This window comes from Colletotrichum gloeosporioides (assembly GCF_011800055.1).
Source record: "Colletotrichum gloeosporioides strain Lc1 chromosome Unknown consensus_109, whole genome shotgun sequence".
In the NCBI taxonomy this organism is placed as follows: domain Eukaryota; kingdom Fungi; phylum Ascomycota; class Sordariomycetes; order Glomerellales; family Glomerellaceae; genus Colletotrichum; species Colletotrichum gloeosporioides.
In genome coordinates this window covers 167,918-184,256 of record NW_025544754.1, presented here as the reverse complement: position 1 = coordinate 184,256, position 16,339 = coordinate 167,918, and the positions used below count along the sequence as shown (strand labels likewise).

At 46.3% G+C, this 16,339-nt stretch overlaps 3 protein-coding genes across 3 annotated transcripts; 2 read left to right on the top strand and 1 right to left on the bottom strand.

Moving 5' to 3' along the window:
* Positions 1–5,646: 5,646 nt before the first annotated feature.
* On the top strand, positions 5,647–7,246 carry GCG54_00014654 (Rhamnogalacturonase A; the record flags this gene model as incomplete). Its single annotated transcript, XM_045414477.1, has 4 exons — positions 5,647–6,073; positions 6,127–6,145; positions 6,203–6,424; positions 6,577–7,246. The coding sequence occupies 4 exons, from the start codon at positions 5,647–5,649 to the stop codon at positions 7,244–7,246; spliced, it is 1,338 nt and encodes a 445-aa protein (XP_045256918.1).
* A 217-nt stretch (positions 7,247–7,463) lies between these two features.
* GCG54_00014653 (uncharacterized protein) lies at positions 7,464–9,125 on the bottom strand (the record flags this gene model as incomplete). The annotated part of the gene is made up of 1 exon (XM_045414476.1): positions 7,464–9,125. The coding sequence occupies one exon, from the start codon at positions 9,123–9,125 to the stop codon at positions 7,464–7,466; it is 1,662 nt and encodes a 553-aa protein (XP_045256917.1).
* Positions 9,126–10,667: 1,542 nt separating this feature from the next.
* GCG54_00014652 (Maltose permease MAL61) lies at positions 10,668–12,453 on the top strand (the record flags this gene model as incomplete). The annotated part of the gene is made up of 4 exons (XM_045414475.1): positions 10,668–11,005; positions 11,063–12,077; positions 12,137–12,165; positions 12,228–12,453. 4 exons carry the CDS (start codon positions 10,668–10,670, stop codon positions 12,451–12,453), a joined length of 1,608 nt encoding a protein of 535 aa, XP_045256916.1.
* Between the last annotated feature and the right edge of the window lie 3,886 nt (positions 12,454–16,339).

Here is a 16,339-nt window from a genome sequence, read left to right as displayed (position 1 = left end):
AATAAAATAAATATAAATCTATCTATAACTCCTATAAGAAATAATATAAAACTATATATAGGCCTCTAGCCGTTCATAGTGATTTTTACCTGCTTAGAGCGACAGACCTCCTAACTCCACGCCTCCTAATAATATATATAGCCTTCAGTTATATAATCGTAGCTCTCCTAACTATAGCTGTACTTATATATACACGTCAGTTAATAACCTCACGATCTTCAACTTCACTTCGATAACGATATAGTTTGTGATTACTCAATTACTTAATTACTGACTACTGAACTATCGACCTATCCTCTCTCTCGCACATCACCCGCGCCACCGTCAAACACCATCTCTATCACTGCTTCGCCGTCTGCTATTAACTGTGCCGTCGTCAGCAACGCTCTCTCTGTGTAATCAGCGCAAGGCGCACTTACTGATATGCGTCGCGTGTTGTTCATGGAGATAAGGGCGCCGCCTGGCTTACGCTCGGCGAACTTGAGTGCTTTGCGTGGTGTAGACATTGTGAAGGATTTATTATAGGCTATAAGGACAGGTTATTAACATAGGTTTGAGGGTGAGGAAGAGGAAGAGGGAAGGGCATAAGGCCCTACCTATAGCAGCAGAGTTTTTATGCTTCTAGCTATGAGGACCTCTTATGACGACCTCTTTAGTTAAGGAGTCATCTCTCTTGTGGTAGCATTACTAGGCTATAAGAGCCTCAGTAACCTATTTAGCCCTAATATAATTAGCCCTACTATATATAGCGCTGCTGCTGCTAGCCCTACGCTATGTAGCTAGCGCTATTACTATTCCGCTAGTCTATTCAGCTAAGGCGCGCGTTCGACTTTATAATATTTAGAGGGTTTACTTGCTAATAGGAATATATAGGGTTTCTATACTATTTTCCTTAACTAGTAGAGGGTATAGGTTAAAGTACCTATATAGTGTTTCTAGAATTATGCCTGCGTATAGGGTGAATTTTACTATAGTCTTTTTATGGGGGGGCTGCGTTATAACTATAAACTTAATAAAACTATATATAAATAAATATTATATTTTTAAAGAAGAAATCCTATAGTTTTAATAGTAGATTAGAGCATTTTTATATCTAGCTTTAAAAACTAGATTTAATATAACTCTAGTTATTATAATATTATTAAGATATATAATAAACCCTTCTAAAGAGTATTTTATAGCTCTAAATTACCTATAGGGTTATTTAAATAAATATCCTAATAAAGGAATATATTATAATTATAGTAATAATAAAATTTAAGATATAATAGGTTATTTAGACTCTAATTAGGCTAGAGACCTAGATAATAGAAAGTTTATATTAACTTATATATTTTACTAGGGTTTATATAATATAATATCCTATAGTACTATAAAATAAAAAATTATAGCTTTATCTACTTATAAAGCTGAATATATAGTTTTAACTAAAGCTATTAAAAAGGCTTTATACCTATATAATAACTATAACTATAATTTAAATAAACTAGAATTTAATCCTATTAAAAAGTCTAAGATTTTTATAGATAACTTAGTAACTAAAAGACTAGCTAAAAATCCTAAATTTTATAAGGAATCTAAGTATATTAATATAAAATATCACTTTACTAGAGAATCTTTATTAAATAAAGATTATATATTATTTCATATAGACTCTAAGTCTAATATTGCAGATATATTAACTAAGCTAGTAGGTAAAGTTATATTTAATACTATAATAAATATAATTAATAATAATAATAATAATAATAATAATAATAATAATAATAATAATAATAACTATATTAAAGAAATAACTTACTAGTTTTTCTCTTATATTTTTACCTATAAGGTTATTTAATAAGAGTTTTTTAACTAGTTATAAACATATTATATATATTATAGGAATATTTTTCTTATTTTTCCTATGAGGTTTTTAAGTTTTTTATACCTATAACGTATATATATATTAAGTGAGTAAGCTATATACTATAAATTAACTGTATATACCTTAAGGGGGGATATTAACATATAACATTCTTTTATAATAATAATAATAATATAAGAATAATAATAACGCTTAACTTACTTTAATATTCTATATAAAATAAACGAATAAGGTTTAAGGTATTAAACCTTATATAAAAATACTCTATTTATTATAACTTATAACTATAATACTAATTATATAATACGTATAGTTACGTAAGTACCTTATATAATTAGTAGTTTAGTAGGTTATATTTCAGATTATCTTTCTCCTCACTTTTCCCTACTAGAGGAGGAAACTTATAAGTAATAATAACTAAAGTCATTATAATATATTAATTCCCTTATTATTATCTATATAATTAAATACCTATAAATACTTAGGATTATCACCTTTTATCATAATATAAGCCTATCTATAACCTTATACTATATAGGCGTATATACTACACCCCTAAATACGCTTATACCTATACTAATATAGATTACCCTCTAAGATTATAGATTTTATTACTTTATAACCCCTCTAAGTAGGGGAGCTCTATTTAGTATTATAATATTACTTAATAGTATTAGTTTATAATATAACCCTCTTAAACCTATTATTATCTAGTAAGTAATAGAGGAGGTAGCTAAATATATTAACTTAAGCTAACTATATATATTTAATTAATTAAGAGAGGACTATATTATCTCTAATTAGCTAGATATCTAACTTTTTAAACCTTACTATAATATTTAAGTATATAAATATAGTATCTATTATCTAGTAAAAGCTATTAATAAAATCTCTATATATAAATATAAAGGTATTACTTTATATAGCCTCTTATAGTACTATTTAGTAAACCTTCTTAAATAGCTAGAAAACTCCTATATTTATAGACTAAAGTAAATATATAATATAAAAGGGAAAAAACTTAATAATAATATTAAAGTTAATATAGTATTTTATAAACTTTAAGCTAATATACTTAGAGAAGCTATTTAGAAAGAGTAACTAATATAGCTTTATACTAACTTCTTCCTAAAATATATCTCTATATAACTTAATATAAATACTTAGTATTATACTATATATCTTAAACTAATTAAAATAACCTCTATATATATTAATACTAAACTATAACTCTATAATATACTTAAGTTACTAAAACTTTACTAACTTTTTAAATAAATATATATTAAAATACTTAATATAATTTATTATAATCTCTTAATTAGAAAAGGTAGTTAGAGATTATATAAAGTAAATACCCTTATTAATATTATAATTAGCTTAAGTAATAATTAGCTTAAGTAATAATTAGCTATATTTTAAAAATAAAGTAAACTAAGATAATATCTCTAATAGTATTACTACTACTAACTAAAGTATATAACTCTCTATTAACTAAATTAATAACTTTATATAGTTTATTTTATTTTTATTATCCCTAAAATAAAATAATATATATATAGCTATTAAGGTAGTTAATATAATAGCTAGACTTATTAATATTTTAGATCTTAAAAAGTTTAAGTTTATAATCTTAAACTATAGCTTTATACTAATTAAAGAAGTTTTATATTAATACTAAGTTAAACTTAATACCTTTCTAGTAAACTTTAATAAGTTTAATCTTTAATCTCTTTTAGAACTCTAAGTAATTAGCTTTCTAAAACCTTATAAAGTACTCTAAGATAAAGCTTAAACCCTAGCTAGTTTAGAAAGTATTAATTATCTCTTTAATAATAAATAGAGTAACTAAAAAACTAGTAATATTAAGCTATATAATAAATACTACTAAAACTAAATTTTTAGCCTCTATTAATAACTTTAACTAGCTACCCTCTTTAAGTAGTATAAAGATATTATAACTAACTTAGAGAGTTTTTAAATACTTCCTTATTACTATATAAGATACCCTATAGTCCTTAATAATAGCTTAAATTAATAGTACTATAAATAGAGGCTTATTAGAGTAACTAAGGTAGAAAGCTTAATATTATATAGTATATAATATCTATATAGCCTATTTAGTAGATATTAAGTTAGTATTACTCTAATAAAGTATCTTAGTAGCTAAAATTAAAAGAAATAATTAAAAAAAGTATAATTTTAGATTATAGTATAGTCTTAAAAAAGATATTTTTTAGTAGTAAAATGAGAAAAACGCGACTTTTATATAACTAGCTAGAAACCCCCTTTTTTGCGTAGAAACCCTGTTTTTTTGCCCCCTATATGAGTAGGGGGAGTTTTGCGCTTGACGTGGCTGACTAACGCCCCCAGGTATCAGCGCCGACACGTTACACCGTCGTACGAGTACAACATGTTTGCGTGTCGTTCTATGGTCATCGGCTACTACGAGTCAGCGCCGATGGAGACCAGACTCTAATTTCACTGATAATCTCTAACTACGAGGCCTCGTGCGGGGGTTTGCTCCAGCACTCCGTAAAAGGGTTCCACGATGGAGTCGCACGCATCAGAAAAATGGTTGCGCGATGAACGGAGAATTTTCCCCGATTCCTGAGGGTCCATCAACCACCGATCCTGGATCTTGATCTGTCCGAAATGCATCCCCTCTTCCGCCTGAACCAACGGGCCCTCGCCGTGACGGCACGGTGCTTGGCGACGGTCCCGGGAGGACGGCAGCTAGAAGCTTGTCTCGTCCGGAAGCAGAAGGCCGCCGTAAAGTGCGTGTTTGATGCTACCATATCGCAATTTAATCGAGGAGCTAGACTGCCGTCAGGGGTAGGCTGCCGGCAGTGGGATGCCGTTCTTTTGTTGGGACATGACGCCGGTCAGATGATCTGCTTGAACCGGTCGGCATCGTCTTCAATGCCGTGATCTCCAAATAGTCGGGGTGTCGCTGGACAGATGAACAGACAAGAAATTGAAAATGGCGACGTGATCTCCTCTTTAATCTTTCCGTGGCCGACGACTTCGCCAGCGTGTGCCAAACAAATGGGATTTTGTTTGACCAAGACGGGACGAACTGCAACAATGACGCGGCTCATCGGCATCGTTTCTTTTCGTTTCACCACTCTTTCCCAGCAGGCCCCTGCAAACTCTCCAACAAGGCGTTCGTGGAAAGATTGAACTCGCGAATTACAAGGCGTGCTGCTGAGTAGGGATGCTGATGTTAAGTCACCTGGCAGGCAACACCCCTGACAGGGGAGCCGGGATGAAGATAATCGCCTGGTGGCCAGGCTCCGATAGCGCCACTCATTACTTTATTCCATACCTGCAGCCCCCGTTTGGGACGGCATTTGGGCAGGCGAGCGCGCAGCATGCCCACTGTCTGTGTTGTTGGTTTAATTAACACGGCGCTAGAATCCCGGCTGTAGACCAGTTTGTGCCATTTGTGGTCAGCCTGCGAGTTTCAACACCGCTCTCCGTACAATTTCCCACAAGCGATGGTCGGATCGTGGGGACTGTGGGCGGAGATGGGACGCGGCGCTGGTTCTGGAAAAGAATGCCCGAGCTAAGATCGGTGGTCTGTTGGACGGGTTGGGTTGGAGGAGGGGAAAAGGAGGAAGCGGAAGGAGATGCAATTCCATATTTATCAACCCGAAGAGTCCCTCTCGTACTCTGTAGGTAACTGTCGCCTGTTTTGCTGTTCTTGTCACTCCCTTTTCCATTCCGTGTCTCTCATTTTTTGACTGTTAGTCGTTCATTCGTTCACAAAATCCAACATGAAGTTCGCTTCCCTTTCACTCCTTGCGCTGGGCGCTATTCTCCCGGGCTGGGCCGCCGCCGAGCTCTCCGGTACCGTCGGACCGTCCACCACGCGTGCAGCCAAGGCGGCCAAGAAGACATGCAACATCACCAGCTATGGTGCCAAGACCGGCGCCACTGGTGACATCGGCGCCGCCCTTAAGGCTGCCTGGGATGCCTGCAAGACTGGCGGAGAGATCCTGATTCCGTCCGGAGAATGGGGCATGAGCACTTGGCAGACGCTCTCCGGCGGTTCTGGTGTCTCGATCAACCTCGAGGGTACCATCTACCGCACCGGCACTGCTGGTGGCCACATGATCATTGTTCAGAAGTCCACCGATGTTGAGTTCTACAGCGGCAACTCCAAGGGTGCCATGCAGGGCTATGGATACGAATTCCACAAGCGTAAGTCATCAACAATCTATATTCACGTAGTCGCGGTGCTAACAAAGATGCAGAGGGCAAGGGTGTTTATGGGTGAGACCTGATGATTCTACTACATGCGTTCTCGCAGTTCTAATTATGATTCTGCAGACCCCGTCTCCTGCGATTCGTGTCCGTCACCAACTTCAGCGTGCACGACATTGCTCTCGTTGACTCGCCCGCTTTCCACATCATCTTGGACACCTGCACGAACGGCGAGGTCTACAACATGATCATCCGCGGAGGAAACGAGGGTGGCCTTGACGGTCTCGATTTGATGGCCTGCACCAACGTCCACGTTCACGATGTCGAGGTTACCAACAAGGACGAGTGGTAAGTTCACTTTTCTTCTCCGTGAGACCGGTTTGGTTGAATCCGGCCACTGCCTCGCAGTGCCTGCCGCATTTGCCTGACGGGACCGGAAGCCGGGCTCTAGGCTCCGTGACCGTTTCGCATGGGCAGAATTATGGCTAATAAGTCTTCAGCGTCACTGTCAAGAACAAGTCCAGCCACATTCTTATCGAGGATATCTTCTGCAACTGGTCTGGCGGCTGTGCTATCGGCTCCCTCGGCGCTGACACCGCCATCTCCGACATCACCTACCGCAACATCTACACCGTCAACTCCAACCAGATGATGATGATCAAGAACAACGGCGGTGATGGCGTCTTCCAGAACTCTCGCTTCGAGAACTTCATCGGTCACGGCAATGCCTACTCCCTCAAGATCGACTCTGCCTGGGCCGGACAGAGCAAGGTCTCGGGTAGCGGTGTCGAGTACAAGAACCTGACCTTCTCCAACTGGAAGGGTACTGCTGCCAACGGTGCTTCTCGCGGCCCCGTTGTCGTCCTTTGTGCTGCTGCCGTCCCCTGCGAGAACATTGACGTCTCCAGCATCAACATCTGGACCGATGCTGGCTCGTCCATTGTTGACAAGTGCGAGAACGCCTTCGGCTCCGGACACTGCCTGCGCACCGGCTCCGGTACCTACACCAGCACCGCTACCACCAAGACTGTTGCCAACTATGAGGCCACCACTATGCCTGGCCAGATCACCGCCGGTCTTGGTCTCTCTACCTCCATCGACATCCCTGCTCTGCCCACCACCTTCTTCCCTGGCCAGAAGCCCAAGACCGCTCTGCTGGGCTCTGCCTAAGCGGATTTGTCGCTAGAACATACACCAGTCACAGGCGCACTGCTCACCTGTTGAGCTGATCATATTTTCCTGTACATACTTTATTGGAAAAGCCAAGCTGCACATATCATTCGGGAAATGATCATAATGTTCTCCGCAGATCTATAGTCTATGATTGATTTGTCGTTCCCCGTCTCGTGATGATTCATCAACAGCCTCAGGTAGCTTCAAGGGGAGTCTAATAGCTGACTTGAGACTGGATCCAAGTATCATCCAAACCACCCATGGTAACAGGCTTCGTCCCCTTCACCCCCATAAAATCTTTCAGCTTCTGTCTTAGCAAATACGTAGGGGTACAGCTCCAGGCATGACAGAAGCTGTTATTTCTGACATCACCATAAGGACTCGCCTTTGGGTCTTCCGGGTTATAACATTCCCAAAACGTATCCGCGCCAGCCTTAACCATTCCTCCCCAATAATCTATCATAATCTCGATGCACTTGTCATAACATCCCACGGTTGCAAGAGCGTCGCATACGTGATGCCACAAATAGGGCGTAAGAGGCTTGAGAGCTTCAGGATGAGAAAGGGTATTGAGCAACGCAGTCTGCGCCACATCCTTCGGGAAGGCCTCAGCCAGGACCAGCCATGATGCTGAGGCATAGCTCACCTGACCCTTGGGGCCAGATACGAAGACGTGTTCTGGTGAAAGGAAAGCCTTCGCTGCTTCGGTCATTTGGGCCACGAGATCCACAAAAGGGGCTTCTTGGCCGAGGACCTTGGCCAGGGCATTCGCCGCCTTGAGGCAGTATAGGAGAACACCGTGCTCGCCCGCGCTGTGTTCCAAGCCGGGTTGCCAATCGAGGAATTTCCATCCCTCACCCTTCGTTTCATCAAAGGCATGAGTGTCAGGGTCCAGGTGTGATATCGCTCGTTTGACGCATCCAAGCACGGTCGGCCAGAGGTCGTGGCCGGCGGCGGTGTCACCCGATGCCACCACATAGTCATTGACAATGGCCGCAAAGAGAGCGTCGTAGTCGACGATGTAGTCAGATGAAGGCGTCAGTTGCGGCTGCTCAAAGATGCATGCAGGCACCGAGTCATCTTCGCGAACCACGGCCGCAAACTGGAAGATGCAGCGCTTGACGAGGTTGAAGTCTTTGAAAGTGCTGTAGTTTGCGAGAGCTTGTAACCGAAGGTCTCCGCTCCATAGTCGGCGATCGCGACGAGGGCCATCTTCAAAGACTGTCTGCATACAGTCTCTCAAGGTTGAGATGCTGACATGGTCGATCTTCCGGAGAAGCTCGTCACCAAACTCCAGCGCCTCCAGTGGATGCGTCTGGCTGATGGCGCTCACACACTCGCACTTGATATTTGAGAAGACAACCTTGAACAGTGGTGATGTGTCGATGATATCAACTCGGAGAAATCGGAAGGAGTACCGGCGGCGCAATGTCACTAGCTCAGGGCACATGTCGATGTTGATGACCTCGTCCGGGAGCCAGCTGGTACTGATCCAAGTCTTCACGTTGTCCATGCCCAAGGTCACGTCAAACGGAGACTCGCCAAAGGTAAGGCGCAACCTGCAAGGTGCGTCCATGTGCGATCCTCGGGACTCGAGACGAAACGATATGTATCCCACCATGTGGACGCCGAAGTCGAGAATGAATTCATCTCCCTTTCCCCAAGTCTTGGATGGAAGCTGGTCCATAGTGCAATCCGCCGGCGCAGCACGAACACCAAAATACTGGCTGTCGTCATTGTCAAACTTGATAACTCGCTGAGGTGTGCGCGCCCATCTGTGCAACTCGGGGCAGAGGTCGTTGGCGACCTTTTCGAATTCTCGGTTCCATCTCGTCGGGAGAACGCTCGCGACCATGCCCTCGGGTGCATCAGACATGATGGTCTGATGTTGACTGTTGTACTATTTTAGCTTGACAAGGAATGGCGTGCTGGAAGCCCTGGTTCGGTTGATAAGCCCGTCTACGAGGTCTGGAATTACAGCTGAAAGCATGGGTTGAAGCTGGTTAATGTTGTTTTTGACACGCCACGATCACAAACAGCATTCGTAAACGCTTCGGTGTGACATCCTCCCGAGAAAGGCAGTCAAACCCACTTGCTCGGCAAAGCAAAAAGTGTGGCTGCCGCTTCCGATTGCTCAATTGGGCCCGCCTCGTCATCGCGATGTCGGCGTGGGGAGATCCTAGTCGCGGTTTGCGGGGAAGAATGCGGTGACCTCGGACATTCTGAATCAAGCCGAGTCTGGAACATCGATCACGCGGACACCAAGGGTTCAACTACGGTAAAACTGCGGTGAAGTCACGGCAAGACTAGGTTATTTTGAGGTGTTTACAGAATTAGTTCAGGTTTTCTTGCCAATTTTTCTCCTTGGCGTGGTCATTAGGTCGAAGCCGGTCTTCAGATGAAAGAGGGTCTTTGGACATTAGCATAATGCCGAGCTGCCGTCACACCATTGGCTTCCCAGCCATCGTCAGTTGATGTAAATGGTCTGCACTTGATTTTATTGCGCTTGATTTGTCTTCAGTTTGACACCAAAAGTCGTCAATTCGCGATTAGAGCTCTTGTACGTCCTACCATCGCGTTCAAAAGCCCGATCTCAAAGAAGCGCCCTTTTCATTCTCGAGCAACGGCTTGCCAAGGTAACATGAACGATAGCCAACTTTCCGGGTCGAACCCCGCGTCCTCGTGGTATTCTCCACAAAGAACCTCCGGCAATTGCACGCTACTGTGGGGTCCCCAGATTAGGACCGAGAAGACGGGTCATTGACACGTCTGGTCCAGGCCCTCCCGCTGTTGACGACCAGGGCCACGGCCAAGTTCATCTTAAGGATCCTCATAGCACCCCTAAATAGGTTAGACGTCATCAAAGATAGCCAACCACGAGTCCCAAGGCTTTTCTTCGGAAGAGATACTGACTCAGGCAGACCCAACTACCAGGCATGTCGTTGACTCTCTTCCTTGGTAACCATATTGCCGGCCACAATTCCGCGCCATCACTGAAACGCACTGGCATCATGCGAACACAGTCCGACATGGGCAGAAACCGGCCCCTCCCCCGCAGGAGTCAGCCATCTGGTTGGGTATGGAGGCCACTCTTGGGCTGGATGGCGTTCACGCTCGGTCCAGGACTCGGGGCTGAAGTCTTCTTTCGAGGAAGGGCCCCAGACAATGGGCTCTGTTCGGCCCATCATTCGAACGACTTTGATCCGAAGAAGTGCCTACGACTTCCTTGACAAGATCCAGTTGCAAATCGTTCCTGAGAATAAGAACCGGGGCCATTCCCGGGAAACCGTAACTTTGGACCCAGTTCCCCAGACTCGTCTCCTCAGCTTCCCCAGATCGTCGGGGCCAACCCCAGAATCCTTCAGCAGTTTAGACTTCTTTGCCCGGGGAATCACCGCACCAATTATCTTAGCCAGCCATGGCCGAACACAATCTTGAAGCGTCGAAGACGCCCATTGTCGCCGAAAAGGACGATATCGCCGCGGCCAAGGGCGAACACGTCGAAGAGATTGGCCACGCTGCCACCGCCGAGGACCACGTAGAAACTCCTTTGCAGGCCATCAAGAATCAGCCGTGGGCGTTTCTGTGGTGTGTCTACGCCATCTACGTCCTTATCCTCACCAGTTTCGACAATCAGGCGGGCGGCAGCATTCTGAGTATCCCAGAGTTCCGCAAAGATTTCGGCAATGAATTCAATGGCGACTATGTGCTTCCCGCGAAGTGGCAATCTGCCTACAGCGGAGCTCCTGTGGCATCGTGAGTGACGCCAACACGCAACTAAGACAGACCAATTGCTGACAATTTCATTTACAGTGCCGTCATTGGATCCATCGGTGCTGGCTATATCACCGATATCATCGGCCGAAAGTGGACGTACTTCATCAGCTATATTTTCATCTTCGTCGGAATCACACTCGAGACTACTAGCACGACTAATGAAATGTTCTTTGCCGGAAAGTTCATCGCAGGTTTTCCCATTGGCGCTTTCATTACCGTCAGCATGACGTACATCGGCGAGATCGCGCCCCTGGCTCTTCGTGGTATCCTGACCGCCGCCGCCGCCATCGCTTTCACAATCGGACCTTTCATCGTCTCCCTCATTGTCAACGCGACAGGTGCTCGCCAGGATCGCTGGGCCTACCGAGCTATCTTCGTTTCGCAATATGGCGTGAGTGGCTTGGGAATTCTCGTGTTGGCCTTCATGCCAGAGTCTCCGTGGTGGCTGGTGAACAAGGGCAAAATGCAAAAGGCTATGAAGTCCCTGAGCCGTCTTGGCTACGACGCAGTACAAGCCGAGAAACGTCTCTCCATTATCACAACAACTTTGGCCGAGGTTCGCAAGGAGACTGAAGGCGCAAGTTACGCCGAGTGTTTCCGCAAGTCGAACTTGCGTCGCACCGTCATCTCCGTTATGCCCTTGAGTATCCAAGCCCTATGTGGTGTCTACTTCGTATCCGCCTACAGCACATACTACCAACAACTGGCTGGATACAGCACCCAGGAGAGCTTCATTCTGGCGATTGTTCAACAAGTTATTTCGATGCTTGGCAATGTTGTTTCCTGGTTTCTCATTGACAGAGTCGGCCGTCGGGGGCTGACGCTCTACGGCATGTGCATCCTCACGACTCTGCTCATGATTACTGGCGGTCTTGCCGTCGCTGGAACTCCTGGTGCCGTGAAGGGAACAGTTGCGCTACTCCTGATCTACTGCTTCTTCTACAACGTCACCATTGGCGCGACCGCCTACTCCTTGTTGACCGAGGTTGCCACGTCTCGACTTCGTGCTAAGACTGCCTCTATGGCCTTGGCTCTTCAGAATGCCCTCTTCGTGAGTGCTTTCCCTCTGGACCTTCTTCAATTAGCCTTGACTAACAGCTATGATTCTAGACCATGTGGGCTTTCGTCATTCCCTTCCTGTGAGTGCACCTATGAGACACCTTTGTTCTTTGTTAAGGACGAGTACTGACATGAATACCAGTTTCAATCCCGACCAAGCGAACTTGCAGGCGAAGGTTGCCTTCATTTTTGGTGCCTTCTCCATTCTGTCCACAGTTTACCTCTTCTTATATCAGCCTGAGGTTGCCGGCAGATCTTACGAGGAGCTTGATGAGATGTTTATGAAGAAGGTTCCTGCACGCGACTTCAAGAGCTATAAGACGGAGGTTGAGGAGAAGAGCGAGCGCGCTGTTGCTGAGAACATTTGATACCCACATTGCGGGACATTGATCCCAAGGAAGAGCTGAAATGATCTTTTTACTGGAATGAAGTATGCTCAACGAAACAATGATACAAGGCCACTTAATTCTGGCTGATGCAGCAAAAAATCCGAGCCTGTGTGGAAGCACTCCCTAAGGCATTGTTCCCAATTTCATGATGCGATGGAGAGGAATTGCACGACCTGAAAGACGTGAAGCAAGTGCTCAACTTGACTAAGGAGTTTGTCGGATTGGATCTCAACCTCATATTCACGCGCGGGACGTCCAGTCACTTGTGTTTTGAACCCCTTGTGTACACACTTAGTTTTTACATATTGTGAAGGCTATGGTGGAGTGCTCTGTGGTGCGCGAATATCGGCATCTCTAACACCTGGCGCTCCTCGTCTGACAACGACACAATGACCGTACCTTTCGAGTAGATTTTATTCCGTCTTATACGGTTCCGATGGGCGATCGATTACGACGGTGTCTTACCGCCCGTAATGGTATTTCGGTGGGAGGGGTGCACAGCTCAAGGGCCAATATACCGCAAACGATGCAGCTAATCGGCGCCCTTTAATTGGCCTATTCTGAGCTGGTCCCGTGAGGAAAATAGAAGGATTGCGCGCTTGAAGTGCAGATGAAATGCCGTTCGCTACCATTCTGTCGAGTTCGCTGGCAAGAAAAAACTGCGGAACAGTTGTTCAATCCAGACGTTGGTCGAATCTCAGACGTTGGTCGAATCTTATCAATTATCAAATAGTTGCGAGAAGCGGGGTCTCCAGGTTGGCATTTTGCAGGAGTAAGACAAAAGCCACGTGGCATACGAAGATCAATGTCGCCTGCTTGGAGAAAAGCTGCTAACGAATGATAAGATTGTCTTCTGCGGTAGGGTTATGTTTGTAAAGAACGAGGGTGAGAGAGACGTGCATCCAGGAACCAGAACCACGCTCAAAGACGGCGCCCGCGAGCTGCCGCCGCGACGGCGGCAAGCGGAGTCGCCCAGCCGGCCGAGAAGATGGGCAAAGCCGCTGGCACCCAGCCGTCCTGCTGGATCTGGGGGCGGATACCACACACGTGGTAGCGTCCCTGGATCCGCGACGTTGGCATCCGAGTGAACCGGCTTATCAGAGCTTCCAAGATATGCTGGTTTGTTGAGGGCCTTGTCCGAACTTCTCGGCTGCCACTATTGTTTGGACGTTAATCCTATTGCGATCCATTTGGAACATTAGATACGAAAGCTTCCACAACGAGAAGCAGATGTGTGGCTGCTGCGCGCGCAGATTCGATAAATGCTTGACGATGTTCACCGGAGACCGACGGAAACCATCGAGGACCCGGGATAGAGGATCGGAGCTCACCTAGAGCTTATCACCCTGATCCCTTCACGTGCCTTCAATTACGCAGCGGTTTTACGCTGGGGGCTCACCAACGGGCCCGTCCAAGAAGCGGAGCCGGCCGAAGCTGAAATGCAGAGATACCTGGGCGAGTGTGGGAAAGGCATGGCACTTTTGTCTCTAGCCAATCTGTAGGCTGTAAGCGCACGCGGTCATTGACTGAATTGGGCAGAGATACGACGCAAGTCGCAACTTGTCAAAAGCTCGGGAACCTTAGCACTGATCGCTTCCCCGGGGTGGCGTGGGGCCTGCCACACCTTTTGCGCGTCGGTCTGTACTGCATAGTACTGTATTCTGCGCGTATGGCATCCTAGCGCGAGTTCCTAGGGCCGGGTTGGGGAGGTGGCAGCTGGGATTGCGGATGGCAGATGCAGCAAGGTGATCCTGTTGGTGCTTCTGCTTCAATGTCCGTTCCTCTCTTGGATAGCCTGCTAAAAGATGCGTGACAACTGATAGGCTCTGGTGAACCCCCGTTCATGCTTATGTTCTCGGCCCCAGCCGACAGAGCAGCTAAGGCCAAAATGAGGGGAGAAGGATGGTGCTAAGGGGAGGGATACTGGTTGTTATCATCGTGAACTGCAAATGAGACAAGGACTCAGGGGGGTTCAGTTGTTACGCGTTGCCCGGACACTCCCTGGAATTGGCGTCGCTTGCGCTGAGTGATTGATGACGGCGACTGTTCGCTAATCTAAAGCGTTCATCTCGTCTCAATGCCAGCTTGACACCGGACGGGGTCCCCCGAGTTACGAGTCACTCGCAGGTTCAGGCGGCTTCAGTCCGCACCTACACTTTGATATTACAGGGCCCAAGGACGTCTTATCGCCGATCTGACTACCCTTCCCGCTGGCTGTCAGCCGCCACATGCTGGGCGTGAGACCCCCGTAAGCTTCCGCGGAACATGTCCTGCTTAACTATGCTCAGATGGTACCCAGTCTGAAGAAGGTCGAAAACAGAACAGACAATCGGGAGAGGAAGTGAGAAGACAGTGGCCAGAACAGCAGATGAGCAACTGGCATTGAACGAGACAATCCATATCAGCATCCGCGACGTCTTGTTCTCCCCTCCCTTCCCCTCCATCCATGGCGTTTGTGGCGCCGGGGCGGCTGAAGCAGCTATCTCCAACCAGTCCCAATTCTCCGCATGCCTCCGTGCTCTAGCAGCGGTTTGGGGGTCGCAGTGCACTGGCGTGTCTTGGGGTCTCGGCCCCTAGCAGCCATCAGATTGTTTAGTCGCGCCCAGGAGAACGGAAGGATCTGCCACACCTTCATCGTACAGGACAAGGCCGGTATTGAGCCTATCAGGAGGCTTTCAATCATCGTTGCCCGACGCCGTCCCCGGCTGCCATTGCCACACGGTCATTGGCTGCCCCGGAAGCCAAGCTGGTTCTGGTGTGTGCCTGTGTCTCTCTCCTGGGCTCTCTCTCTCTTCCTGTGTGCCTGTCTGTGAGACGACGATAATGAGTTGGCTCACCCGGTCACCGAAGACAGAAGCAGACCCGAACCATGATTCATGCGTGTCGTCCGACTGGATACAGCATCTCTTGTCGTCCCCAAGGCAGTCCAATCCAACGCCGGGCAAAGACAAATGCAAACGAACCCGGCACCACAAACTAGCCCTGCCCTTTTGCTAGCCGGCCTGCTCGCCCAGCCTTCCAACGGCCAGTCTCGTCTCTCCAATCTCAGTTGACCCCACTGCGCGTCTCCATCGTTCCATCAACCTTCCAGAAGCGGAAGCGCGCCGTTGGCTTTGCCACTCACATAATACATTGCAGAGCTAGTTGGCTTGGTCCGGGTCTGCGCGAAGTCTGTGCTAGTGTTCGGTCCTCCCACAATCCTTGTCATGCCACCCGCACGCCGCAATAAAAAAAAAATTCGATCCTTATCGCGGTCGCGGGACCTGAGTTCTGGGGTCCAGCGCAAAGCTTTTGTTGGACCTGGCATCTCTAATCGCGACTGATTCAGCGGGAGGAACACCGCTGTTTATGAACCGGTCTCTGAACAGACTCATCTCTTCGCAATAGATGAAGAACAGGAAGACTCTTAACAGCGCCAAAGAGACTTGGCAACTTGGGAATGAAGAGGGGAATCGTTTGACAAGAACTGAAAAACATGACCGATGGTGGCAACCCTCCGAGATATCGTCTTACAATGACTGAAAGTCCCCTCCTCGACCTCCATCTCTCCCTAGCTACCCTGGCCGTCTTGTATCTCTTGTACCACCATTGTTTGTCAATCCCACACCCGTCAACCCTGTCACCCATCCAACCCGCATCCCTCGTTGGCTGCGCGCTGTTCAGAATCTGGGTCAATCCACCGAAATGGGCACCGAACCACATGAGGGCTCTTCCCTTCCTCCACACCCAGGCGGGCAAGCGACCGACGAGTGAGCAGCCTGCATCGTCCTGAACACCTGCCGCTGCGCGCGCAGCTCGATCAAATGGCGGCAAACTCCAATGGATCCTTGCTCGTCCATCCCCATCCCACACTCCCAAATGCCTG